The following is a 27,233-nucleotide window of genomic DNA, read 5'->3' on the forward strand; positions in this document are numbered from 1 at the left end:
CAACTTCCAAATATGTCATCACTGACACCCACATAGAAAGAACTGACTGGGTTTGATCTTCTGAATTCTTGTGCATAATCTCACATGTTGTTGTACTGCTCCAACTCATCTCCTTCAATGACTTTCTTCACTAGCCTCTTAGCCCTTCTGAGCTTGCTCCTTGTTGCTGTCATGTTCCAATCTTTCTGAACCACCCTTGCAAAAAATTTCATATTCATGTTTTCATCTGCTCTGAAAGAATCAACATATTTTCTAGCCATAAAAGGAGCAGCGAATGACTTAACACACCATTTCTTTATGCATGTATGCTTTGGGTTGTATTTCTTGATCATGAAGTAGTTGATTCTCCCATCAAATGATGCAGACAAGGTCCAAGGGCACCCATCTTCACAAATGGCATTGAGTCTTTTCCTATCATTTCTGGGGCATTTGATGTCAACTCTCTCCTGACAGCTGTACTCTTTGATAGCTTTCCTCAGGAACTCAATAGATCCAAAGGTCTGGCCAACTTGAAACTGTGGTTTAGTCAGGTCTTCCTCTCTAAAACTTTTGAAATTCAGCTTCACCTTATCTTCATCAGAAGAAGGCAGACACATATCCACATCTTCAGTAGGATCATCATGTTCTTCTTGCACTGCTTCACCTTTACCTTTCTCACAATCAACATTTCTGTCAAATAATTCATCATCATCTTCAAGATCAATGTCTGAATCGACAAGCTGAGGATTGTATTCTTCATCTGAACCATGTATTACTAAATCACCAACTGCATCTGCTGCATCCATGTTCAAAAACCTACAGGATTTTCTGTCCCTAAACCCAAACTGAGATGAAAGGTAAGTAGTTCCTGGCTGGGGTGGACTTGGTATGAAATCATCTTCTTCTGACTCTGCTCCATTTTCTGACTCTGCTTCATCTTGCTCATGCTCTTGATCATGCTGAGGCAGCTCCTGTTCCACTTGAGGGAGCTCAGCCTGCTCCTGTTCCACTAGAGTGAGCTCAGCCTGCTCCTCTTGCTACTATTGTGCCTGCTCCTTTTGCTGCTGGTGTGCCTTCTCCTTCTTTGGCCTAATGCCACTGAACCTGGAAATTGGAGGATCCTCATCATCAGAGTGAACAGGAACATGAGAAATAAATGATCTCATGCTCTCATCATGATCAAGGAAAATCTGTTGGAAGTGGTTGCCATTCAGAGCACAATCCTTCATGTTTTCTGTTATAGTGTTGTCCCCTATCTTAATCTCTCTTAATCCATTCCTATACACTGTCAATCCAGGAACACACCAATAAGCATTGATCTTGCCCTCAAACTCATATCCAATTTCCTCCACTAGACTGGCAACAACATTAGGTGTCCAATTATCTATGTCACAGTAATCATACCAAATGGAGTGACCTTTGTGATAATCCATATGCTTGCTAGCACAAAGAAAATAGCCACCATGTATGACCTCAACAGAGAAGTGGTTGCTTAAGGGTCCTGCAAAACAATCAAAGTGAAAAAAGTTCAGACATTTCAGACAAAGGCAAATGCAGAGAGGTTCAAACAATACAGAATTCAGACTTTTTCAGAAAGAAAAGCAGAGATTCCTGGCCTCCAATTAACAAATGTATGATCTTACAGGTCATAAAGCAACCATTTTTGGTAAACCAGAGCTAATGTAATTACAAATTAAAACAATTCTACACACCAAGTCAACTCTGACACTAAAATCAACCTTTACTGCTTAAACCCTAGGCCCATGGACCCATGAAAAATTGGGGAAGAAAGAACCCTAACCACTCCAGGTCTCTGCAAACACTACAACAACTATGAACCCCCCATCCTAACACAGGACGCAACCCTATTTTTTGGCCTGCCACTAAGTTCATCAAGAACTGCTAAAACCCTACCACCCACACCCAATCCGTCAGAAAGTACAACAAAAGCCCAAACCCTAGCTCGTACGCGCAATTGATCCCACCGGGAACTCTTTACAGGAGCTAAATTATACAGATCGAGCACCAGAGCTGCTGGCGACGGTGATGTACCGTACAGGGGTGGCGAGGCATCATCACGATGACGCGTAGGAGCAAGAGGGACGTCTCGCAGGGCCCTCCCGAACGGCACGGACGGCGGCAGCTCAGCGTTCGACGACGTGCTCATCGAGCTGTCGTCGACGCCGACGAGCTCGGAGGACCTCGGCAGGGACGACGAGCAGAGAGGGTGTGGGAGGAGAGGGAGACAGCGAGCGAGTGCGGGAGGAGAGGGAGACAACGAGCTGGTGCGGTCCGACCAGGTGGGATGGTTTAATGGTCATGGCATTTTTGCAACCCCCCGGATCGACTACGTGTCGGTCAAAGCGAGCTGGCGGCCGCTGACTCGGCCAAGTCAGCAAATACATACACGAAATCATACAAATGGACCAAAGTGAACCCCTCGCGCAAGTATGTGAACCGTAGTTAAGGTATTTTGAAGTAGTGGTACCAAACTGTCACCCGACTCAAGTTTGATGACGTACAGTGAATTTTTCTCATCATGTAACCATCCTAATCCTATTACTAGCACACATGCCCGTGCGTTGCAACGGAAAGAAAATTGATTTGTCCACTAAAACACCCATCAGCACAACACGGTGGGGCAGGGAAGCGCATGTCGAGGTATAAAAGAAATAGATATCATGTTTTAATGTCTATTATTGTTGTGCATGCATGTGTGGATATTGAATTGATATTTTTGAATATTCAAATGCATTTTTTGCATTATTTGGACTTGGTCCAAACACAAGCATTTCAAGTAGAAGGTATTCTCTAAAAAATACACACACATCTCGTATCGCACTCCAAGCTCGTGCAACATCTTCACATATTTAAGCTTGTTGATCTTTCCATAATTATTATTATAATACTTGTTCTATTTTATTTTCCACTGCAACATGTCATGATGCTTTAGCTTGTAATGAGGTTGTTCAAACCCTCAACTTGAACTAAAAATTGCATGGATCTTTGATCTATTTAAATTGAAGGAATTCACATGATGGTTCTCTTAGCCTCCCAATATTATTAGGGAGCTAAAATAAATTACTCAATTATATGGAAATTACACATAAACACACTTGCAATTTAAATCCTTTTTGTTTCTAGATATTTTTTAATCCTGGCCTATTCTCCAATTCAAGTTGTGGAGCTTTGATATATGTGAGAGTAGCCACATGCAAATTTTTGCCTCAATCAGAAATTATTTGAGGGGAATCTGTTCCTCTATTTTTCTTTTCTGAAAAATGGGAATCTGTTTAGCACTGCGCGGTGGGCCGGCCCCAGTGGGCGCAGCAGCACCCAATAGCCCAAATAGTGCCAGCCGGCCCTAATCGGCTAAACTGGCTGAACCGGCCCAGCTGCAACCACCCCCGCTAACCACCCTAGGCGCTAGGGGAGAGCGTCTGCTCGATCCCCCGGTCAGTCCCTTCGTTCGATCCCCACGTCGCCGCCGCGAAGGCACGTCGCCCGCTACAGCGAGCCGCCGCTCTTCCCCGTCAAGCTCCCTTCCTTCCCCTCCTCCTAGGTCGTTTCCCTCTTCTTCTCCTTACATGGCCTCTCTTCCCTTGCACCCTTATTTTCCTCTGCAGCTCTCCTCTGGAGACTGGCGCCCATGGCAACCATCGGCTGAGCAACCACGCATAGCGTCGTCGACCTCCATCTCCAGCAGCATTCCGCCCCCTCTGTCCTGCTTCGACTCCACCCCTTTCATTCAATCCCTCTTTCTCTGCCTCGCCACGCCGGCCGGCAACATGTGAAGGGAAGCAGTAGCCCAGTGATGCAATCGGTTGTGCTGCTGCTGTTGTCTTTACTGATTTCCGAGGCTTCTTCCTCTACCGAGTTAATTTATTTATTTTCTTCCTTCTGAGTAATTTCTTTGTTCCCTTCTGGATTTCAGGCTGCTTGTTGATTCGCTATGTCGTACGTATATAAACTGGTCAGATTATATGTGAAAGAGCAAGGTGGGGTTTTAACCCTAACCAGGCTAGTACAATAGATTGCTACGTATAAGTGATGCATTACCGCACATCCTCCTTCGACGATCCTCTACTCGTGGACCAGCGCTGTCGCCTCCATGATCCTATTCGTGTGCAGCGCCGGAGCCTCCCCAATCCCGATTCATATAGCAAAAATTAGTGTGGCAGATTCGTCATAGTACAGAGGCACACATCTAGGCTGGGCATCCTAGGATCGATCAAAGCAGGGTTCTGAGCAGTCGAGGAGGACATGGCGCCTGAGTAGTGCAGGACTAAGTCGAGGAGTTGCGGGTACGAGCGATGGATGTGGATGCCGGACGTTGCTATCGCTGTTGGGCACCGCCGCTGTGACCTTTGGGTTCGCATCTCGCTGTGACACCATGTTTTCGTCAGTGTTAGAGGCCGGCACCATGGGCATGCCGTGGTACCTCGAACGGAGCGGACTGAGCGAGTACTTTCTGATGTACATATACGACGCGATTCGTCGGCCCGTACTTTCGGCTAACAATACACACATACGTATTGACTGAAGATCCTACGTGCCAAGCTAGCTAGAGCTAGCTGGATGGATTCCTGGGCTAGTTAGGACATGCACGCTCGTGTAACACCACGATGCCCGCTTGATCGATCTTGAGGATACACGCATACGACATACGTATTGACTGGGATCCTAAGTGCCAAGCTAGCTAGCTGCTGGATGGATTTCTTGGCTAGCACACGCATGTTTTGTAACACCATGACGCTGGCTTGATCAATCTTGAGGCTAGCTATGTACTGATCAGCAACACGAACCCTTTTTTATAATGGGCTTTTGGTTGGGCTGGACTTTTTCTTAAATCTTGGAGTAGGCAAGGTACAGCGGCCGATACAGTATCGAATAATCCCACCTCGTAGGAACCAGGCAGAAGACCACATACGGATGACGCATCACGGATGAAAACCAAAGAAAAAAAGTAACGTAGGACCAACTAACTAAGCGAGAAGAAACCAAGAATATCACCTCTCTTTAAAAATCAAGAATATCACCTCCCTTTAATAGTAGGTATAGATATAAATATATAGATATAGATATAGATATAGATGATCTCCAGCCTTTGCCTGCCTGAAGCAGTGAGGCATACAGTAGCTCATTCCATGTGTCCGGGGCAGGCACAGTCCTGCTTGGTCGCGGCCGCCGCCAGCAATCTTTTGTAATGGAATGTATTTGTGTTCCTTTCCAAAAAAAATTAATCGTAAACGTCCGCCGCCCCGTCCCCCGTGTTCGTTTAGTAGAAACCCTAACTTAAAGTGCGGCGGCGGCGGCGGCGGCGAGCAGACTAGCGGCAGGCCTGGTTAGCAATCTCAATCCCCAAAAAGAAGAGATCGATGGCGGCTGGAGGCGGGGGAGGCGAGGTGCTGACGCCTCGTGAGTTGGCGATGGAAGAGTTGGATCCGCAACCTGGCGTTTTCTCCGAAGCAGAGATCCTGAGGATGGAGATTGCGTCCCTGGTGAACTTGCTCAGGGAGAAGCAGTCTGACGTTCTTTCGCTCGATCCTGAGATGGTGAGGAAAATCACGTCCCTGAGGAGCGAGATCGCGTGCCAGAAGTTGGCAAGGAGGTTCCGGAGGTCAAACGCACAGTGCCGCGGAGGCGTAAAAAGTTCTCTGCAGTGCCGAGGGTCGGGCAGAAGAAGGAGATCATGGCCGATCAGGAGAGCATGGATCTGCCCAACTCCGATACGCAGAGTGTGAGCTCCCAAGTCAGTTGCATCTCCGAGCAGATGCCCGAGCGCTGCCAACACAAGGAGATCGACTCGGAGAGAATCAAACCAGCCTCCAGATTCGAATCCAACTTCGAGCATGTGCATTTACCCTACGGTGGCGAGGACGAGGGGGGGCGCGTAAACGGCCAAGTCAGTTGTATATTGGAGCAGGCGGAGGCCTTGTGCGACGAGATGGCATCTATTCTGGGCAAAACCTCCTATTACGATGTCTCCAATCTGTTTCACATGGCGTATAGATTTCTGAACATCTCCAGGAGTATATACGATTATACCTGCAATGCTGATAAACAGACGGCTGACCAATATGCTGAGGACCAGAGGACCAAGGAGCATGTGGAGATGACTGATCAGGTGGACAAAGGCAAATCCAGCACCCACTGTCTTAACCAGAGGAGCAAGGAAGAGGTGGATGAATCTGCAACAGATTTGACAATGGACCTTTGTAAATCAAACATGGAGACACACCAGATGGCTGCTGATAGCCAGATGACAGATGACAAAGATGAACATTTTGTTGCAGCAGATCTGATAAGTGGTCTTTCCAACCAGATGACTGTGCACTGTTATGAGAACCAGAGTACTATGGAGTACGTGGAGATGATTGATCTCACGGTGGGCAAAGGCCAATCAAGCACGGAGACGCATGCGTTGAGGATGATGGACCAAGGAAAATCAAGCAATGAAGGCAAATCAAGTAACGAAGGCAAATCAAGCACGGAGACGCGTGCGTTGAGGATGATGGACCAAGGAAAATCAAGTAGTGAAGGCCAATCAAGTAACGAAAGCAAATCAAGCATGGAGACGCATGCCTCGAGGATGATGGACCAAGGCAAAAAATCAAGCTTTAGGATGGTGCTGGATTGCGATGAGAATGGTATGCCCAACTTGTGCAAATATTACGAGATGCTCGAATGTGAGGATGCGGAGGAGGAAGATGAGGAGATGACTCCGGAGGGTGTAAGGATGTATAACAAATTCCGTAAGGAGCTATTAGAGATGGAAGCTGGCTTACTCAAGGACCGGGAGCAGGATCAAAAGGACGCGCTGAGGTGGGAGCAGGATCAAATTGACACACCGAGATGTTACACAATGGACCCGATCCCCTTCTCACTTCAGGACGAGGCAGAGGAGACTGAGGAGGCGGAGGAGACGGAATTCACAAAATCAGACACGGAGGAGATGGAGATGGCGGACAAGTTGTTTGCTTTAGGGCGTAAAGGCTGGGAATCTGCATGGGGAGACGACTGCGGTAACTTCGAAGACAGGAGTAAGTAAACATAAAATCCGTCGATTCCTTCTCATCTTATTAGTCTTCCAAAACAATGGCAACAGAGTCAGATTCGTCCCTTCCTATCTTCTTTCCTTGTATGAGTAAGTAAATAATTGATGTTACAACATGTCTTAACATTTGGATTAACTTGCTGCTGCAGCCGTATTGAGTCCTATGCACTTTACATATTGCACGCCGGGACTGATCCCGTATGCTGCTCGCACTGTGAGCACCTTGCAAATCTACTCCGTGAAGATTGTTGGAACAGATGGAAAGTTGAAGTTGCCACTCCATGTTTATGGGATTGTCGCTGCCCGAGATGCCGTGGACTACAACCGCAACATTCTCTTCTCTTGGCGAAGGGAAAACTGCCAAAAACTCACTCTAGAGGCATGTACCATATTACATAGTATTTCTCGTAGTTTCCCCATTTTCTTCCTGCATGTGCATTCGTTCATTTGATTCAACTATAATGATGATTATGATGCCTGCAGGACCCTCTTTTGCGCTTGACTGGCCTGTCCCGTGCAATTGTGGCTGTGTACCATGTTGATTTCGAAGTCCAACTGAAAGTAAAGGGCTCATCAAGGTCTCGCGACAGAGCATTGATGAGTCATTGCTTTACTTACGCCGGTGGTTACCATGAAGGTTTACATACTACGTTCTCCAGCAACAGCTTTTGCACAGTAGAGTTTAGCTATGAGCGACTTACAGAAACAGTCCAGGCTACTATCTTGAGTGTGCGTGTTGTTGAAGGGGCGCCTTGGCCTTTTGAATATGGCGGACGGATTATGTGCTCCTCGCCACCACAGGAAGTTACGGACTCCCTATCCAGGCAAGTTGTGTTGGTTGATTCTCATCGTTCTGATGGTGGTGGAGAAATGCCAATGGGCTCGGATGGTTACCTTGATCTGTCAAGGCATGTTGTTTCTGTAGAACTTGAAGAAAGCCTGCAGTTTGTCATACAAGCCTACTCACAGTCTGGTGATGCTATTGCTAGACAAGGTAGTGTCAGGTTCAGGACCAAATACTGCAACATAAGTCGAGCGATATGTGAGATTGATGACTCTAAGGTGGAGATAACTGTCGCTTGGTCCCAACTTGCTAAGCACAAGAGGGATATCCTCTTAGAAGGACATGTTTGACGGCTCTTGTGCCGTGGATGTTGTGGACTGCAGAATTATTTGTCTTTGATTAGTAAATCTGTCATGTACCTGTTGCCCAATTTGATCTGTTTCTGTCTTGCATGTGGTTTGCAAAACTGCAGAATTATTTCTCTTTAATTAGTTAATCTGTCCAACTATTTGCGAATCGATTAATGTTATCCGACTATTTATGTCTACTACAACTTATTATGCTATATGTGAAGTACTGCCTCTGTAAAGTAATATGAGACCTTTTAGGTCACTAAAGTAGTGATCTAAAGTCTTGTATTAGTTTACAGAGGGAGTAGTATCTAAAATGCCGCCGTCTTGTAATGATTATTATCCGCTAACCGGGTCTAACTAACTGAATGCATGATTTCCTGCAAGTTTATCCACCTCTAATCACATAACTGAACTTCGTGAACTACCTGTACCCCTCGGAAGCTATAAAAAGGACAAACAAAATTCATGTAAACATCCTATCATAGTCTCCAGGAGCCTTTGCCTACCTGGAGCAGCGAGGCATACAGCAGCTCGTTCCACGTGCCCGGCAGGCACCAGTAGCTGCAGTCCTGCTTGGTCACCGCCGCCGCCATCCGCTCCTCCTCCGTCTCGTAGCGCACCCGGTACACCGAGGGGTGGCCGTCCTTCCGGTAGTCGGTGAGCCGGCTGATGTTGAGGTATATCACCGGGGTCTTCATCCGGCTCATGACCTTCTCCAGTACTCTCATCCTCTCGGGGTACTCGGTGAGGTACGTCTGGTTGAATACCGGCTCGGTCTCCCTGTGGCATCGCCCTCCCGAGTTCCACTGCCCTCCCCTGCAGTGAAACGGATCGATCATGAGAGTAAGATTAATTGTACCGATGGCCTAATATATGGTTGTGGTGGCGGTCTCTTAATAATTACTTGAAGTGTGTTAGGGAGAGTCCTCTGAACACGATCTGAGTTCTTGTTGGGTCTATGTTCTTGTCGACCCATTTAGCCCATGTGGTCAGTGCTTTCCTGTATGCCTCCATCACCTCAAGGCAGTGGTGCACACGGTAGCCTTCTTGGTAATAGTTCAGCCTGTCACAAACATTTCACCAATCAGGATGTAAACAGATTGGCTAGCAGATCAGCTTAACCTGAAGAGTTCTGGGGGGAAGTGTTGCCCTATACACAGACCCTTTTGACGTCTTTGGGTGAGTCCACCAGTGCCCGGTGTTGACGACGACGATGTCGGCAGTCTGGTACGCCGGAGTCGTTGCGTCTAGCTCATCCAACCTCAGTTTTTCGTCGAGGACGGTACCGTTTGGGCTCTCGCGGACCATCTCTTTGACCAGAAGTGTCGATCTTATGAAATCCACAGAGCAATTGTAGTCCTGCAAGAAGGTACCATTGAGTTGAACTGACAACATTCTAACAAGTTTCTCTTTCTCTCTTTTCGAATGTGAGAAAAAAACAGTTGACATTCAGTGAGGCAGCTGATACCCTGAACTTGAATGAGTAGTATCCTCTGGTTTTGAACTGGTTCTTCCCGGATTTCTCGTACACGTTCTTCTTGTTCCTGACACCATGGCGGAGAGTGCAGACCAGAGACTCCCACATGTTGCGGTTCAGCGAGTCGCCGACGAGTATGATCCTCTGGCCTCGCAGCCTCTCCAGGAAATCAGTCCCGTTCATCCTGACCGACGCAACGAGAGAATATAACTTTTTAGCTTCGATCACAGATGAGTGTACTCTAATGAAATCGTTCGGAACATTTGATATGATCAGAATCTAGTCAGAGAATGCATGCACCTGGGAATGTTGCAGCCGCTCGGCTGCCACCTCCAGTTGAGGAAGCCGGTGTCCTGCCGGCCGTTCTTGTGGCAGTTGAAGTCGCCGTCGATGTGGGGGCACGACCGCGGCGGGTAGAACGCGTGGTTCTCCTCCCTCGCCCACCTCCCGCTGAACAGATGGCACTTGGCGAAGGTCACCAGGTCCTGCACGCCCGACGTCCACACCACCCGGTGGTTGCCGGGCCCGACGGCCACGCTGGTGTTCGCGGCTGCCGTGACGGTGCCAGTGCCGGCGCCGGCGCTGTGGTCGGCGGAAGGCGTCCACTCCACCCGGTGGTTGCCGGGCCCGACGGCAACGCTGGTGTTCGCGCCTGCCGTGACGGTGCCAGTGCCGGCGCCGTCGCTGTGGTCGGCGGAGGACGTCCACACCACCTGGTCGTTGCCGGCCCCGACGATGCCGATGACGCCGCTGTGGTTGCCGGAGCTGGTGTTGGCGCCTGCCGTGCCGGTGCCGGCGCCATCGCTGTGGTCAGCGGCAGCTCCTTCCTGCACCGGGTGGACGAACTCCTTCCGTCGCCTGATCGAGCGCTGCTTGTGCCTCGCCATGGACGCTCTCTTGCGCCTGCGTCTGTCCTCCTTTCGCTGGCCCGGCGGTGTAGATGGAAGCGCTGCTCGCCGCGTCGAGTTCGGCAGTACATTGTCGACGCTGGCGTTCATGTTTTGATCTTCTGTACTCGAACGCACAACCTTGTCCGTAGAGTTGCCGGTGGCGCTGTCGGAGTCCGCGGGCTCGTCCGAAGAGCCGATGATGGGTTTTCCGGTGGAATTCGCTGCATCCGCTCTCCACCACGGCGGCGTCGGCATTGCGGTTACATCTTGCGCTTTAGTGCCGTTGCCGACGACGGGCTCCCCGTCCGATCCGCTGATCGTGGCGTTTCCGGCGTCACTGACGGGATCCTGCACATTGTCCATTTTCTCCGGCACCAGTGCCGTCTGTCCCGATCCCTCCGCCGGCGCCCAGTCGTCATCGGAGTTGTTGCTGCGCACCCGACGCGGCACCACCACGGTGGCATTGCGCGCGCTGCTCCGCGGAGCAGTGCCAATGCTACTTACATTAGGACGAACGGGAGGGTGGGGAGGAAGTGGTTTCGTCGACAACGTCGGGGTGGGGAAGGAGTCCTCGGCGGCGGGGCGACCGGTGATGGAGATGTAGAAGAAGGCGATCACCAGGACGACGGAGAAGCAGGCCAGCACGGCCTTGGTGCTCACGAACGTCCCGCCGCCGTGCTTTCCGAGTGTGGACTTTCCTAACTAGTTGCGCCCACAACTCGAATCTTTGTCGTCCATCTCCGGTGCAGTCAAATCAACCTACCCCACTGCTGTCTCAGCCATGCAGCGTATTGTTGGGCATGTGATTTTTCTGATGTACGTATATGGAGCTGTATTGCATTCTTTGTGGGCCAGCTGCCTATAGATTCTCCTGCCAACTAGTACTGCTAGCCCACTTTCTTCAGATTCTTCCCATGCGCAGCGACGTGCAATACCCATGGTCGTTTAATCACAATACATGTTACGAATGAGGTTAGAGGCTGCTGAATAATTAATGACGCGCAAAAGTTTAACATGGTTGTTAGTTAGTATATCGTAGTACCAGCCAAGTTTTTTTTGGTAGATTCGCCATAAAAGTTCTGTTGAGAAGGACAGTAAAGTTCAGGGGGGCAGACCGCAGTCTGTCCTCCCACACCTCCACAGCTTTCCTCCCTTTTATCCTTCTCCTCCACCCTCAGCTCCTCCTTCGCCGTGGCGCCGATGCTAAAAACTACTCTATTGATTCAGAGGCACTGCGGACGGCGGTGCGGCAGATGATGTAATGAGCTATTATCGTTTTCATGATTCTGTTGCGACAGTTCCTGTACCCTCTCTCCTGAGCTTGGGCTGTACTAGTACGTGCATATGCAGGAGCTACCAGGATGGGTGAAGCGAATTGACTCGAGCTAATAATTCTTTAAATGTGCAGATTTATTTTTTTACTTGTATTAAATGAATGGTTACTGTCTATGTGTAAAACACTGGTGCTAAAAAGTTCTGTGAAGTTGCCAAAAAACGTTCCCATATAGGGAAATAAAAGTGTTCTACAGAGTGGCTGAAGAATCTCCAAGACAACAGTTCAAAGAAAAAAAAATCCATCAGCCATAGGTGCATGTGCAGCGCACACCTAGCACGTCACCATCATGCTGCGGCTAGCTGATGCTCATCTCTTCGGCACAACATTGCACTAAAGATATATATGTCTTCATATCTTTTAATATATTATGTAAACTGTGAATTAATTTATTTAGTTGACTTTTTAATGGCGAGCTCTTTGAAACAAGTCTAATATTGATATATTTTTAAGCTAATATATTAAGTCATAGTTTTCTCGCATTATACTGAAACAATTATTAAAAGCTTCACTATAAACAAACATTGTAACAAAAACTTCACTAGTCAACTGTAGTTACTTTTGAAGCTAATATATTAAGTCAATTGGATTGACCTCGAGTCCGTCCCACGTACGGTGACGGTTGGTATGTCCGGCGATTACGGAGGCGTTTTTCTCCCTCCTGATTCCCGTTGTTCGTCCGCCCCGTGCGTTCAGATCTGATCGTCGGTGGTCGCTGGTTGAGCCTTCCGCCGTCCCGCGGTGAGGCGCCCTGCCCGCCCTGCGAGACCCTGTCCCCCACCAGAAGCCTTTCGGGTGCTCCCTAGGGCACACGATCATAAAACACCTGTCTAGGGTTTCCGTCTCGTGCGCTATTTCCGTGCGGCCATGGAGAAAGTAGTGGGGCTGATGGAGAAGATGAAGTTGTCGGAGGAGGAGAGGAGAGGAGTGAAGATCCGGTGGACGACGCGGGCCAAGGAGAACAAGGCTGAGGTTCAGGCGGTGGGGAAGGTGATGTCGGAGAGGCCCGCGCACCGTGATGCGATCTGCCTGTCGTTGGGGAAGTGCTGGTGCCCCCTAAAGGGCGTGGACTGCAAAGAGCTGGGCGACAATATATTCCTGTTCACGTTCAAACAAGAATCAGGCAAACGCAAGGCGTTGGAGGATGGTCCGTGGATGTTTGATAATGATCTCGTGGTGGTGGTGGACTTTGTGCCAAGTAAGAGAATTGAGCAGTACGTGTTCGATGAGATCCCAATCTGGTTCAGAGTGTTTGGGCTGCCGCTGGGGAAGATGGAGGAGGAGATGGCGGAGGAGATTGGAAACCTAGTGGGCAAGTATGTAGAGATGGACTCAGGAGTGGATGGCTCGGCGGTGGGGAGGTTTTTGCGCATCAAAGTACGTATGCCAATCAACAAACCGATAATGAGGGGAATCACTCTGGATGAGGAGGCTGAAAGTGGTGAGGAGAATGGGGGTGAGCATGGAGGAGATGGCGATAGGGAGAGGCCGTTTTGCCGTTTTGAGTATGAATTCCTCCCTGACTTCTGTTATATCTGTGGACTCATTGGACATGTGGACAAAGGATGCTCCATCAAACTAAAGAAGGGGGAGAAGGCGCAGTATGGGAGATGGTTGCGTGCTGACATGATGCGACAACATGGTGCAGAGGAAGGACGGATGTGGAGGAGCAATCAGAGTGGGAGTGGGAGCGGCTCTGGAAGTGGGCGATCGTACGGGGGCGGGAGGCTGGCGGGTAGGTCTCGGAGTGATAGTCTCAACTGGCGAAAATCTGACCCCAAGACAGTTGAGGGTGAGACGGAGGAAGGAGAAGAGGTCACTAGCCCTAGCAAGACTTTGAAGGCGAACGGGGGAGGGGGACTTCCAAAGAGGCTGACCTTTCAGACCGCTGGTGAAAGCAAGGAGGTGCGGGGGGAGATGCACGAACGGATCAGGGGAAGGTGGAGGAGGAAGGATGAGCTATGGAAGTGGAGGGGGAGGATGGGACGATTTGTAAGGAGGTGGTACACCAACCGAAGAAGCAGAACGGGAAGGCAGTAGTAGAGGAGAGCGGTGGGAGGGTGGACGGGAGAGGAAGTAGTGGTGGCCATGTCCCGAAGAAATACAAGAAGATTAGAAGGGAAGGGCCGGTGGTGGCAAAGGAAGACGGTGGAGTGGGCTGCTTGCTGGGTCGGAAGAGGAATGGGGAGGGGGAGGAGGAGGAAAAGATGAAAAAGAAGGGAAGAGTGAAAGATGGGGAAGAGAGAAGGGTGGGTGAGTCAGGAACGACTCCAGTAAACATGATATCGGCCGGGCTGCAGGAGCAGCCCCGCCGGACACAATGAGGATTGTAAGCTGGAACTGCCGGGGACTCGGGAACGGCCCGGCAGTTCGTGGCCTCTTGGATCTCAAGAGGGTGGAGGATCCCGATGTTTTGTTTTTGTGTGAGACAAAGCTGTTGGAGAAGGAGTTGGAGCAGTATAGGTGGAAGCTAGGGCTGGCTAATATGTGTGCTAAGGATTCGGAAGGGAGGAGCCGGGGGTGGCCATATTTTGGAGGAGGGGGATCAACCTCTCTTTGAGATCAGTGGGTAGAAGGCATGTTGATGCAGACATAACGGAGGAGGATGGTTCAAGTTGGAGGATTACTGGAGTATATGGGGAGTCGCAGTGGGGAAGGAAGAAGGAAACCTGGAGGACGATGCATTTGCTTAACCAGCAGCACCAGGAGGGAAGGCCATGGCTTTGCTTGGGGGATTTTAACGAAATCATGTCCAATGAAGAGAAGAGAGGGGGTGTGGACCGATCGGACGGGTGTATGAACCAGTTTAAAGAGGCGTTGGAGGAATGCAAGCTGAGTGATCTAGGATATGAGGGAGATGTTATCACTTGGTGGAACAACTGCACGCGTGCGGATGGCTATGTCTGTGGTCGTCTCGATCGGGCTACTGCAAACATGGAATGGTGCTCAAAGTTCCCGGAGTTCCGAGTTCGAAATGAGGTCCCGAGGCATTCCGATCACAGGCCGGTGGTGGTTGACACGGAGGAGATGGGGGACGGGGGAAGGAAGGGACCGGGATGCTTTCGGTTCGAAGCCCGGTGGTTGAAGGAAGAGGGGTGCGATTTGGTTGTGGAGGAAGCATGGCGAAGAGTGCGCGAGGGAGGGGCTCTGGACATGGCCGCGGCACTGACGGGCGTGGCTAGAGATCTCTCTAGATGGAGTAGAGATGTAGTGGGAGATACGGAGAAGAAGTTAAAGGAAGCAAAGCGGGAGCTGGAAGCTTGTAGGAGGGAGGGTGTCACACCGGAGAAGGTGGCTGAGGAGGTGAGGCTAAGAGTTTTGGTGGATCATTTAGAGGAGGTAATTGACATTAAATGGAGGCAGCGAGCTCATGTCTGGTGGCTGAAGGAAGGGGATAGGAACACAAAGTTTTTTTTTCCGTTATGCCTCGGCGAGAAGGAAGGCTAACAGGATTCGGAGGCTTAAGAGGGAGGATGGAGTAGTTGTAGAGGAAGGGAGGGAGCTCACTAACTATGTCATGTCTTACTTTCAGGGCTTGTTCACCTCCAATGGCGTTGGCCAATATGATGAGCTTCTCCGAGCTGTTCCGGTGAAGGTCACTAGTGCTATGAATGATGGCCTCACCGCTCCCTTCACGGATATGGAGATCAAAACCGCTCTGGATCAGATTGGAGACCTCAAGGCACCGGGGCCGGATGGCATGGCTGCGGTGGTGTTCAAGAAATATTGGCAGCTTATGGGCAAGAACATAGTTGATGAGGTGCGGCATGTTCTAGAGGGTGGTGAGATGCCAGTGGGCTGGAATGATACTCATGTTGTGCTTATCCCCAAGGTGAAAAACCCGACTCGGATCAAGGATCTCAGGCCCATATGTATGTGTAATGTCCTATATAAGATTATCTCCAAGGTTATGGCGAATCGCCTCAAGATCATTCTGCCACAGATCATCTCAGATAATCAGAGTGCCTTTGTGCCTGGACGGTTGATAACTGATAATATCCTTATGGCTTATGAGATTTCACATTTCTTGATGAACAAGCGGTCGGGGAAGGAGGAATTTGCTGCGATCAAAGTGGATATGAGCAAAGCATATGACCGGGTAGAGTGGGGTTTCCTCGAAGCAATGATGAACAAGTTGGGGTTCGCGAGAAGATGGGTCAAGCTAGTGATGAAGTGTGTAACTTCGGTAAAGTACAGTATCAAAATCAATGGTGAACTCACTCGGCAGTTTGTACCTTCTCGAGGGCTCCGGCAGGGCGACCCAAGCTCACCATATCTTTTTGCCATTGTTGCTAAAGGACTGTCGGCCTTACTAAACGAATTCCAACAGCGTGGTTCGTTTGGAGGAATACAAATCTGCCCGGGGGCGCCATCCATCTCGCATCTTTTCTTTGCGGATGATTCGGTCCTCCTGATGCGAGTCAGGGATGCTGAAGCTGTGGAACTACAGCGGATACTCCAAGTATATGAGAGATGCTCGGGCCAGTGTGTCAACTATGAAAAATCTGCTGTCATGTTCAGTAAAAACTGCACCGAACAAACGAAGGGTACTGTGAAAGGAGCTTTGGGGATTGCTAGCGAGGCGTATAACGAGAAATATTTGGGGCTTCCCGTGTACATCGGCCGGTCCAAAAAGAAGGCCTTTGCTTACCTGAAGGACCGGATCTGGAACTATATGCAAGGCTGGAACGAGAGAACACTTTCTCGGCAAGGAAAGGAGATCCTGGTTAAGGGTGTTGCACAAGCGATTCCAACTTTTGCTATGTCAGTGTTCTATCTCACTAAGTCCTTTTATGAAGAGTTAAGCTCTATGATTGCGCGTTACTGGTGGAGCCAGCAAGATAAGGACAATAAGATACACTGGATTGGGTGGCAAAAACTTGCACGATCGAAAGGGCGGGGGGGGGGGGGGCCTCGGCTTCCGAGATATTCATGATTTTAACATTGCCATGCTTGCCAGGCAGGTGTGGCGTCTGATTGAAAACCCGGACAGTCTATGTGCTCAGCTCCTAAAGGCCAAATACTACCCGAACAGTTCCATCCTTGATGCGGGACAGACCACAAACACGTCCTACGCTTGGCGCAGCATTATCCACGGAATTGATCTAGTTAAACAAGGTATGATATGGCGTGTTGGAGATGGCGCAAGTATCCGCATTTGGGATGATCCTTGGATACCCAGAGCATGGTCTAGGCGGGTCATCACTCCTCGTGGGGGAAATATCTTGACCAAGGTCTCTGAACTAATCGACCCAGTCACTGGCAAGTGGGGTACGGAGCTGATCAGGGACACTTTTTGGGAGGAGGATGCAGGATTGATACTCCAAATGTCGCTTCGGGATGGAGCAGTCGATTTTTTGGCTTGGCACTTTGACACCAAGGGCCTCTTCTCGGTTAAGCGGGCGTATAAACTAAAGAGGGCTCTTGCTGAGCCTGAAGCCGTACAAGGAGTTGGGATCCCTCCTGTTGCCGGTAATCTTGAGGGCGGAGGAGAGGCAAAGTGGAAGAGAATATGGAGACTTCCATGCCCAGGGAAGATTCGTCATTTCATGTGGCGTCTTGCGCATAACACACTAGCCACTAAGGACATTTTGTGTCGAAGAGGAATGAGAATCGAGGATCACAAATGCTTCCTGTGTAACATGAGAAACGAGTCGGCAAAACACCTATTTGTGGAATGTCACGAAGTCAAGCAGGTGTGGCGGAGTCTCGATCTCGAGTATGCCAGACAGCGGCTGGCAGAATGTGATAGTGTGCATACAACCTTGGAAATCTTGTGGCAGCTTCCTGAAAAGGAACGGATGATGATCATAACCATGTGGTGGCAGTGGTGGACTCAACGAAACAAGGTTAGAGAGGGAGAAAAGCCAATGGAGCACACACAATTCGCCATTAGAGCTGCATGCACAGCCGAAGAATTCCAGGAGTGTTTCTGCAAAGTGACCCCGGCGCCGGCCTGCATGCCTCACTGGAACCCGCCCCCACAGGACATGCTGAAATTCAACGCCGATGGTGCTTTCATCGAGGAAGGCGGGCGGGGAGCATGGGGAGTCGTCGTCCGGGATAGTACAGGGGATGTTGTGGCGGCACGGGCGGGGCGAATGGACCATGCCGTCGATGCTTTCAGTACGGAGCTGCACGCAATGGAGAAAGCCTTGGACCTTGCTGCAGAGCTGGGGGTGGTGCGCCTGACGGTCGAGATGGACGCCCTCATGCTTGAACAGGCCTTAAACAAGAGAACTCCCGACTACTCGCGTCAAGCACAAGCGATTGAAGACATTAAAGTGCAATCCAGATTATGGTTCTCCTCGTGTGTGTTTGCCCACTGTAAGCGCGAGGCTAATATGCCAGCGCATCATATGGCCAGATTAGGACTTGCCTGTCAAGAGGGGGATATCCTTGTTGTTGATCATGTTCTTCCAGCAAGTGTAGCTGAGTTTGTAATGGGCGACATTGCCCAACTCGTTTCGTAATAAAGCTTATGGCTTGCCCTTAAAAAAATATTAAGTCATAGTTTTCTCGCATTATACTGGAACAATTAAAAGCTTCACTATAAACAAACATTGTAACAAAAACTTCACTAATCAACTGTAGTTTTTACATTATTGATTTTTTATGAACCAAGTCCAAAACTATTAGCGCGACTAGGGCAAAGCCATCTCTCTATCTATACTCGGCATCGTTCTCACCAACCCGCTTTGGTGATTACAATGCTCCAACATAAGATATAAATAAAAAAATATCAATTGATATGGTTATTATAGTCGAGCAATGTCACCTCTCTCTAAAGTCCTTCATCTCGAGCCATAAGAGTACTATTCATGTGCGTTTACTCGAACTACTCACTAAAGTCCTTCATCTCGCATCATATAAGCTCCGGATATGCTTAAGTATCATAGCATGGTCAAGCGGTGTCACCTCTTGATAAAGTCCTTCATCTCGGAACACATAAGCACCAGACATGCATAGGTAAAGTATTATAGTCGAGCAATGTCACCTCTTTATAAAGTCCTTCATCTCGAGCAAGACAGATCCCACGCCACGCGACCATCGCAACTGTGAAGCATCCAGAGAAGCAAAGAAGACGGTAAGAGACGGCGGCAAATCGAGGAGGACGAGCGCCGGCGGCAGCGGGAGGAAAGCCACCTGAGACGGCGGCAAGCGGGAGGAGAACCACCTGAGAACGACGACAAATCGAAGGGGACGCGAGTCAGCGGCAAGAGAAGAAGAACCAGATAGAAGGGAACGAATGGGGAGCATGAAAGGGCAAGCCAGCCGCTCGCCCCCACCTCATGGACTCCCTCACCCAACCAGCGTCCACCGCGCACAGTGCAAAGACATGAAAAACCAAAAATGCCCTCGGCGGGCTGTGATAATTACTGGCGGTGGCAAGATATTTACCTGCTGGATTCGTCGGGACGAGCCGCACGGGACGCTTTGCCAGACCCAGTCACCGACAAACGGGACCCACACGCGAGCTACCCCACAGGTCAGCGAGACCAGAACGACTCCGCCAAGTGAAAGAGAACCGAGGAGGGGCGGCAACTATTCATTGCAACAGTTTCGGGATTCGATCCGGCGCCCAGATCGTCCAGGAGCGAAATTGAACGGCCGGAAATCCATCAAGCCAACGCAACGAACTTCCGGATTCGACTGAACTCTGAAGACGCCCGGTAGAGCATGTCTCTCTTATTTCTTGATGTGGCTACTTTCTCTATAGTTCCTCGCACTCGATCATAAAAGGACCAAAACCAAGTATATAAAGTGTGCACAGACAGTTGTATGCGACTAGTGTCTAGTGACGACAATAGCACAATAATTATAGGGTTTGTTTCCTAGGAGCCCGAATGAAAAAACTTACTGATTAATATAACATTGAAGTTCTTCATGGTCAAGAGCAAGAGGCACGTATTCGGGTACATATGGCCACGATTGTATGTCACACTAGCTGTTAGGGCGCACCCTCGGTGCGCCTCCTGAGTGGCATCTGGGCGGTGCCAGATAGAGGAGCGCCCCTTCTAGCTTCCTTTTTGCTAATTTTGGTTGTACATGTACGTGCAAGCTCCTTACATTTAAACCACTTTGTATGCACTTTTTCAGAATATAAATTTTTTCATACAGATATAGGAATATCTGCAGCAAGAACAAGAGACTGGAAGTGGTGTTCTAGTATTGTAGTGTGAGTAAAATCATAAGACCTCATACTGTCTTTCATTATTACATATTTTGTCGAAGACTTGGTACTGGTGCTCCTTCAGCAATGGCGAACTTGCCTATCCTCCGCCTGTCTCCCAGCGTGACCTCTAAGGTTGATGTCCACACGTCGGGGACGACCTCTTCGAGGAGGATGCGGGCACCGGGGACGACCTCCTCCGGGCACGGCTAGACCTCTAAGCTTCTATCATTTGGTACAAAAATAAATAAATATAGTCTGGTCTAAGTTTACAGCAGGATCATGACATCATGGTATGCTAGGCAGCTACATATAACCATGAACAACCTTTCAATATTAACTTTTTATGAAGCAAACAGACAGTACAACCCCAGACTCCAATGTCAGCAAGAAATTAGAAGTAAAAAGGCAATGTTACACTTCAAATCACAGAGTAAGAACAATGAGTTATTGATAAAATTACAACTAAACTAAGAAATGCAGGTTAGTAATGAGAACCCTAACCAGCAAGGGAAACAGTCAGTTTCGCACATTCTAACTTGCAGTCTAGAAATTAAGATTTCTCAGAGAAAGAACGAAAGAGAGACAATGGATAGAGACAATGGATGGAACACTACCCATAGTGAATCGAAGTATAAGGGGGAAGGCCATCCAGATGCATATTAGCCAGGGTTGCCTTGCCTTCATGCTGGCACCGAGGGGCGATACAGAACGTCTTATATTTTGATACAGAGGCAGTACAGAAGATCAACGAATCAGAGCAAAACAGAGGAACTGGAAGCACACAATGTAACCAAAAATACTGAAAGGCAAGCAAGCTTTACCAAAAATAGGGCTGCTCTTTTACCTGCCCACAAAAAAATGCCATTTCGTTCAATATAATTAGGGGTGTCTGTCAGTACGATACTACGATCTCATGTTTGAACTACATTTTTTTATTCACTGAATTTGTAGAACACTTGCGAGTTAGTACCTAGAAAATAAATATTTTTCTACCTCAAATTTGCAGATCAATATCCATGCCTAAATTAAGGTTTTTCTTTATGAAGATTTGTGCTGCTCTAACGTTCCTCAGTTCCCATGTTATATTATCATTAATTCCAAGTAGGAATGAGGACAAACCTTGAGCAAGGATGTGGGGCTGAGCTCCTGCCTGACGTGTTCCTACAGAGATGTAGGAAAAGGCGAGCACCTAGCAAGGCATGCCCCTGAGCTGCCGCCCGTAGGTCACAACCCTGCGGCTGGCACCGATGCGTCGGCACCCTAACTTCTGAAATGAAACAGAGGATCAATGGATTAGTACCAAAAATAACTGAATATAGTTTGCGTTGATCCAGTTTGACGTAGTACTATTTACAGCGAGTCATTCAAAATAAGTAATACACTGGCTAGGAAAAGACAAGACTACCCACTTGAGGCAGAGAAATAGTAAACAACATTAACTTACAACAAGGCAAACTGGATCTTGGCTCTAAATACTCGGTTAAATAAGGAAAAATTGTGAGGAGCTACTGCTATTCAAAGATGCAGTTGTTTAAAACCTATATTAAACAGTTTAGTGTCTAAGAGAAAAATTACCCAAGCGACAAACTTACGGTATCAATCCCAAGAGTTCTTTTATGCACACACATCAATCAAATGTTTGGCACTACTAAGAAAGGCTCCGGTGTTACATGCAACAGTAAGAAACTGCATAGGAAAGAACATAAACATACTCGAGCTTCAAGTATCCAACTCAACTGCGATGCAGACACCCTTTTAGGCATTGATCTTGTACAGAGCATATACTAAACAACATACAGAATCAGTAAGTAGTAACATGTCACAGTCCTAAACATAAATAGATGGCAAAGATGATGGCACAAATTACTTTATACGTCGAGCAGCCCTATCCTGGAAAGATGAATCCACGGCAAGGATGCCATAGACTGACACACAGAGCCCAAGATTCGCAACCACCTGCAGTGCAAGTCCAAATACAGATTGGTAAATCCTGTACAAGCTGCAAACAAAAATGTCTAACCATGATCTGTTGAACAAGCCAACCAATGCATAATTTAAAATTGAGAACAGAGAAATTTGGATATTTGAAACAGATATAATTAAACTTCCTGACAGGTTGTTTAGTTCTTATGACGGACATGGCATTCTGTTAATAATATTTTCAGTAATCCATGTAAACCATTGCTCAGTTCTTTGGAAAAAAACATTACATTGCGGTGTGATCAAAATATATTTTGGCAGCACTATTTTGTCTTTTGAATCCATACGAACATTGCCATCAGCTGTGTTCATAAACGGCTGGTATTCCTCTGGACTGAATAATGTTGTGATTAAGCAGAATTAAATAAGCAATTTCTTAGGTAGAAACATTGTGCGCGCAGAAAAGAGATATCAAATTCATTACAAGTAGAAAAGAAATCTTTACCTTGAGTAAGATATTAAGCCAAACATGTGGTGTGCAAATCTGCAAACAACTGCTACCTCCACCAAGGCTTAACCCATATTAGCAAAAGAAATTGCATCCCAAGAAAATGAATAACTTCACAACTACATCTCAGACCAAGATTAATCCATCAAACAATCAAACAATATATATAAATAGGAGTTAGTAATTGCCTAACTGGACATTGTATTTGAGGTTAAAATGGAATACAATGTACTGCCAGAGTGCCAGTATACACAAAGAAATAAGGCACTGACAATTCATGGCTGAAACTGAAGTGTCAATTATTACTTTATTATACAACCACTCACTCCAAGATGGGGCTTTGCATAGAGGTGAAACCAACACCAGACCAAGAACCCTTCCCTCTACTTTGTCTAGGATAATATATAAAGCAAATTGTTAGCCAAAGTCAAATAGCAAGCTTTAATACCTAATCGTGCAAACACGTACTGCAAAGAAGATAAGCATATAGGCACCGGCGGTGACACCCATGCACATCACAGACCCTAAACTGCAAGAGAAATGACACAATAACATCAGAGAACTCCTTTAGGCACCAACAGAATACAAAAAAAGGAAGCCAATTATTACCTGAAGAAATCAAGAACATCCGCCAACTGATACGCGAGCTTATCAACATATAGCTCATGTACATCTGATGGAATTGGAGCTGCTCCCAACTGTAAGACAACAGATGCCATGAAAGACAAACATGTAAGAACTGGAGGTAATAGGGACAGAATAGTAAATGACTATGTTAAATATGGAGGAACATATGATGATGACTGACCTCATGGCATTGAGGAGTAATATGGTAAATACAAACATTGTGAAGCAACAGGAATGCAACCTGTGAGCAGAAGAACAATCCTTGGAAGCAGGACATGTCTACCAAACAGGAATACAACACATGAGCTACCTTGTTATAGCAAAATTTATAACAGCAACCACGAAGAAAACGATATCACTTCATCTTCTTCTCCTTACACAGAGAAGGATACAGATCCGTATCCGGAGATGAGCACAAGACACCCATCTGGTCCTTGATCGACTCACGAACAAAAGTGAGCCCATAAATAGGAGGTACAAAAAGAAAGGGAACAGAGTGTGAGTCCGAGGAACCACATAATGAGCAGTTCAAAAAAAGAAAGAGCCACGAATCGATTCTCACCTGATAGCTTGATTGTTCACAAGGGCCATAGCACAAAATCAAATCCATGAGTATGTATGCATGGACTTTAGCCATAAATATGTGGACAAAAATTAAGCACCGGCTAGAACCACAAAAAATCAAAATAAAACATGACATCGAGAGCACATCTTGCCACGACATAACAACAAACAGGCTATAAGCAGATTAACATCAACAACAAACCAACGAACAACATCACACCAACAACCATCTATACAGTCGCACATGACCAAGCGGCCAACGTGAATGGGAGATGACAGCCATCTCATTCATAAAGCAGAAGAGACCGGAAACACACGAGGCAACGACACTGAGAAACACAGACTTCACACAAAAAAGTACCAGAGAATCTTTATTAATACCCAGCTAGCACATATCACCAATTTGATCAACACAAAAAGGGTTGTTAGGAATCTCACAACCTGCTTATTCCTTTTCCAGTACTAAGCAAGCTACCAGAGTTGGCTTACTGTACTTACCACATGTGCGCACACTGCTATTCTGGGCAGGCACCAAAATAATTACAAGATCAGGTCTAAATACAGGACTTCCTTCCTTGGCATGCACCAAACTGGGGAACACCACGGCCATATCATTAATTTTTGTGGGTCGTTTATTTTTCTCTCGGTACCAACACTAACCTGATTCTTACTGGACAAATAAAAATTACACAGAAAATAAATCTAACAAATCCTGCACCGTAGGCCGATGCTAAATACTGTGTAACCAGCTGATTAATTCCTTCAGGAACCAAACGGATGTAGCTTTACTCCAACGATCTATTTCAATTAGGCTCATCGGTTCTTGCTTGCAAAAAAAAGGGTCTGTGCTGAAATTCAACCCAACTGAGAGCCCTACCAGTAGCACAATCAGCATGGTGATGGCGCTCGTATGAAATCGGTAGCCAACAAGGGAAAACTTGATCGACCCCCCCAAAAAAAGACGCCTGTGTTGGGAGCGATACCTGACTGCAGGAGAAATTCTTTCGACGCCGACACAACAGTCACGAACACGGAGGACCCGCAGCAGGCGGACGCGGCAACAACCGGAAGGAGGGATAGCCGATGAAGGACACACGTGACACCTGGAGCTGAAACATGGAGGAAATAAATTGGAGGCGGCGGCTCAGATGTACGGCTTGGCGTCGCCGGAACCCACAACCAGAAGCAGCGCCAGTTCCCCGCCACGCGGTTCCCAGACACCTCACCGGCGCACTCGACGCCGCGGAGGCTGTCCGAGCCCAGGCCTCCTTGCCGGCGGCGTCGCGGCGCGGACGGGAAGCCTGGCCCCGCGAGGACGCTGCCACGGTCGGGGGCGCGGGTATGCGCCAAGCGCCGACCCTCCTCATCGCCGCCGTTTTCCGTGAGGTAGGGGTGAAGGGGAAGCAGTGGCGGCGGCGGTGAGGCAGAGGAGAAACGAGAAGAGGAGAGGTTGCGTGTGGGGATGGAGAGAGCGTGGAGTGCGGGGTTGGGCCGCGTGTGTGAGGCCTTCTTTACTGCGCCCATCAGAAATTATCGAGCGACAAAACAGTGCCCTCGCCAGCCCCTGATGCCCACGTGGACACACGCTCGTTGCTCGGTTCTTTACTGCGCCCATCAAGAGATAAGAGAAGGATATTCCACCGAGCCTTCTCAGAGCTCAGCAACTCTCGGCCGTCGGATCGTTTCCTTTGATGTGTTTTCGTCGGTTGGATCAAGATCTGGAGGAACCTGGGCCGTCGGATCTGAAGCTGGCACTGCTGAAATGAATAGTAATGACAGTAAAATGTAAATATCATGCCCCCACCAGGGCATTTTGGTCATTTCGCGTGGTGGGAGTATAAAAGGGGGGCGCTCCGGCGGAGACCTAGCCGCCTCCTCCTCTCTCCCTTCCTCCCGCAGCCGCCTCCCTCCCTCCTTCCCGCGCGCCTCCTCTCCTCCCCCCGCCTCCCGCAGCCACATCGCCGCCGCCGCCACCCGCCTTCCCACGCCGTCGGCGGCCAGATCCACCGCAACAAAGCCCCCTCCTCCCTCCCCAACGACGATGAGCAGCAGCGGGGGGGGAGGACGAGGAGCACGGCGGCGGCGGCAGCGGGGAGGAGCAGCAGCAGGGCAAGGCGGCGTGCTGCGCCGTCCCGCGTCTCCTCTCCTCCGACCACGCCGCCGTGCTGCGCGACGGCGAGTGGGCGTCCCCGTCATCTCCTTCACCCTCCATCGCGGCAGCCTGCTCTCCTGTCCATCTCCATCGCTGCGGAGGAGGAGATCCAGGCGGAGCGCTCCGCTATCTCCATCGCCGCGGCCCGCCCTCCTGTCCGCGTCTCCCGCGGCTGCTCCTCTGGCAGGAGGAGCAGCCCGAAGCCTGCCTCTACAGCAGCAGCAGCGGAATCACATCCCGCAGGCACCAAAAGGCGGTCGGAAGGAGGCGAGCGGCCACCACCGACACACTCGCCGCTGACGCCGGCGGCGACGAACGGATCCTGGCCGTCCCCGTCTCCTTCACATCAGATCCGTCAAGGTCCAGCAGATGACATCATGGGTGGCGTGCGGATGGGCACGGAGCCACGGACGCACACCTTTATGGCGACCCCAACGCCGCCGCCGTCTCGGCGCTCCTCGCATCCCGCTCCGACGGCGACAAGTTCGACGCGCTGAAACACCTCCTCGCCCTCATCGCGCAAGACCTTGACGTCTCCTACCTCTTCCCGCAAGTCCGCCCCCTTCCTCTCTTCTTGTCTTGTCTCACCCGGATTCCGGTGACTGAATTGCGTGCGTGTGTGCTTGCTGCGCATGCGGTCAAGAACATGGTGGCGCAGCCGCTTGAGCTGAAGACACTCGTCCCGTCTACCTCTACCCCTGCCTGTTCCACTATGCCGAGAGGTAAGCTCAGGCCCTTCCTCCCATTTGCACTCCTCTCTGCCTGTCATAAGTCGTGTACTGTAATATTTAATCAATGTAAAATGCAGATTTTCAGAAATAACAAAGGTTGAGAGAATCATATTTAGGGCATCTCCAGCCGCGCCCCCAACAGGCCCTCCCCAGGCGATTTTGCCGCGCCGGCGCCAAAAAATGGCACAGTCGCGCCCCCAGAAGCCCGTTTTTCGCCGGCTCGGGCCAAAACTGGTGCCGGCGGACCCAGGCCGAACCCGGCGCCCTGGGGGGCGCTTGGGGAGCCGGCACAAGCGAAAAAGGCGCGTGGGCCCGCCCTGGCGGCGACCCGAGGGCCTTTTCCCGCCGCTTCTTGACGCTTTTCCCTTGCATCTCCTTCGCTCGCTCGCCTTCCTCCTGCCATTCCCTCCCTTTCTCCCGCCAAACCCCCTTCAGCTCGCCTTCCAGTCGCCGCCATGCCGCCGAAGAAGTACGCCATGCCACGCGCGACGGCAACCACGACTGGCACCGTGGCCCATCCAAAGAAGAGGAAGCCGAGGGCGCCGCCATCGAAGCCACCGGGCATGTCGAACGCCGTGTGGAGGGTGGAAGTTCAGCGACGCGACGCAGTCACCACCGACCGGCGGAACAGGGCCATTGCCAAGAAGGCCCGCGACAACGCGGCGCGTGCGGCGGCGTCTTC

The 27,233-nt window shown here is 49.4% G+C and overlaps 3 protein-coding genes across 28 annotated transcripts; 1 reads left to right on the forward strand and 2 right to left on the reverse strand.

Moving 5' to 3' along the window:
- Positions 1-5,357: 5,357 nt before the first annotated feature.
- Positions 5,358-8,439, forward strand: LOC125538997 (uncharacterized). Its single transcript, XM_087541880.1, has 4 exons — positions 5,358-5,397; positions 5,532-7,022; positions 7,186-7,415; positions 7,520-8,439. Exons 1-4 carry the CDS (start codon positions 5,358-5,360, stop codon positions 8,168-8,170), a joined length of 2,412 nt encoding a protein of 803 aa, XP_087398006.1. The 3' UTR covers positions 8,171-8,439.
- Positions 8,440-8,502: 63 nt separating this feature from the next.
- Positions 8,503-11,479, reverse strand: LOC125537430 (uncharacterized). The gene is made up of 6 exons (XM_087541881.1): positions 11,426-11,479; positions 9,951-11,242; positions 9,642-9,834; positions 9,336-9,532; positions 9,078-9,236; positions 8,503-8,989 (listed from the first exon to the last, which is right to left on the reverse strand). Exons 1-6 carry the CDS (start codon positions 11,477-11,479, stop codon positions 8,653-8,655), a joined length of 2,232 nt encoding a protein of 743 aa, XP_087398007.1. The 3' UTR covers positions 8,503-8,652.
- Positions 11,480-19,939: 8,460 nt separating this feature from the next.
- On the reverse strand, positions 19,940-25,229 carry LOC125538998 (uncharacterized). Of its 26 annotated transcripts, XR_015617013.1 has the most exons (10): positions 24,652-25,229; positions 23,286-23,383; positions 23,087-23,175; positions 22,926-23,006; positions 22,475-22,526; positions 21,917-22,005; positions 21,762-21,833; positions 21,169-21,316; positions 20,664-20,761; positions 19,940-20,271 (listed from the first exon to the last, which is right to left on the reverse strand). XR_015617013.1 is itself a non-coding variant. In XM_087544467.1 (9 exons), the coding sequence occupies exons 1-8, from the start codon at positions 25,190-25,192 to the stop codon at positions 21,782-21,784; spliced, it is 885 nt and encodes a 294-aa protein (XP_087400593.1). In that variant the 5' UTR covers positions 25,193-25,229; the 3' UTR covers positions 20,430-21,316; positions 21,762-21,781. The 26 variants fall into 26 exon arrangements, 10 of the variants coding, with proteins under 10 accessions (XP_087400593.1, XP_087400588.1, XP_087400587.1 ...); XR_015617014.1 differs by lacking the exon at positions 20,664-20,761; XR_015617011.1 differs by having other exon boundaries at positions 20,664-21,316.
- Between the last annotated feature and the right edge of the window lie 2,004 nt (positions 25,230-27,233).

This window comes from Triticum urartu, chromosome 2A, assembly GCF_056163025.1.
Source record: "Triticum urartu cultivar PI428250 chromosome 2A, HENAU_Tu73, whole genome shotgun sequence".
Classification (NCBI taxonomy): Eukaryota; Viridiplantae; Streptophyta; class Magnoliopsida; order Poales; family Poaceae; genus Triticum; species Triticum urartu.